Source organism: Perkinsus marinus (assembly GCF_000006405.1).
Source record: "Perkinsus marinus ATCC 50983 genomic scaffold scf_1104296972400, whole genome shotgun sequence".
NCBI classification, from domain to species: Eukaryota; Perkinsozoa; order Perkinsida; family Perkinsidae; genus Perkinsus; species Perkinsus marinus.
In genome coordinates, this window is record NW_003201768.1 from 1 (window position 1) to 1,201 (window position 1,201).

The 1,201-nt window shown below is 56.0% G+C and overlaps 1 protein-coding gene across 1 annotated transcript; it reads right to left on the bottom strand.

The window, feature by feature from the left end:
- Positions 1 to 163: 163 nt before the first annotated feature.
- Pmar_PMAR027555 (hypothetical protein) lies at positions 164 to 467 on the bottom strand (the record flags this gene model as incomplete). The annotated part of the gene is made up of 1 exon (XM_002766608.1): positions 164 to 467. A coding segment is annotated over one exon (304 nt), but the record flags the coding sequence as incomplete, so codon positions are not given.
- Between the last annotated feature and the right edge of the window lie 734 nt (positions 468 to 1,201).

A 1,201-nucleotide genomic window follows, 5' to 3' on the forward strand; every position in this document is an offset into this window, starting at 1 on the left:
TTGATGACCCCGAGTTCCTCCATCTCCCGAAGCTGAGCCTCAATATCTTCCCGCCACTTATGGGGTACGGGCCGGACTCGCTCCACCACCGGGGTGTCGTCATGGGTATTCACCCGGTGCTGTACCTTATCGCATTGTCCGGGCCGAAGGGAAAATAGCTGACCAAACTTTTCGCAGAGTGCCTGGAAAGGCCTGAGCTCGGGCCTTCCTCTATCAATCTCAGGGAGCTGTCTCTCCTCGGCACGGAAGTCTGGAATGGCAAAACGCATTGCACCCGCAATATCGTCGTCGTCGAGCTCGTTCATATCACAACCAGGAGGAGGCCACTTATCTGGGGCGGTCAGAATAGCACCCGTTGGCAGCTGAGTTGGAGCAAACGACCGAATCTGTCCTCCACCAGGGACCTTCAGCCCTTGTTGAGCCAATTCCTCATCGGTGAGGGGCTGTACCTGGGGTTGGGCGGCCATAGCATAGACGGATCGGACGGGGTCATTCAAAATAGTTTGAAAATCATCCAGTAACCTATCCCACTCATCCCGAGTGGGCCGTCCCTCTATATGCCTAGCGATTCCAAAATCTGGCTGCCCCTCCTCTCGAGGTGCGCAAGCCGAATCGCTTTCTATCTCAGTCTGACAGGCCACATCACATCTTCCCCATCTGGCAAACCCCAAGGCTGCCGAACTATTTACGCTTTCCCCACCAACACACTCGAGGAGCTCTCGCCCCCAGTTAATTAACTCCCGACGTCTTTCTGTCTGAGTAGAGACGGTTGCCCTCTGCCTCGGCGACAGGCTGCCCTGACCGGAATCCTCATTCGGGTCACGAGCCGCCCTCCCCATCAGACTCCTCCCCTGCCGGGATGTCGTCTGGGTCCCGCCATACGGCACGGCAAAGCTATCTCCCACTCGAACAGTATCCATCTCCCATCTCAGCGCATTGGCTGAGCCCAAGTCGAACGCATATGGAGCAGCCGGTCCCGCGTTTCGGGCCGTACTACTCCTCAACTCTACCGGGTTCTGCTCATAGAGCACGTTGAACCCAAAATGTCGTAAAAAGTCATGGCCCAAAATAATCGGAAAGGCCAACGAATCGCAAACGTACACAGACATGGTACATCGGAGTCCCTTGGGAGAATCCTGGCGACGGGCCAAATAAGAGGCTGTCGCCGCCTCCGCAGACTCATACACAAAGAAATCAAGAT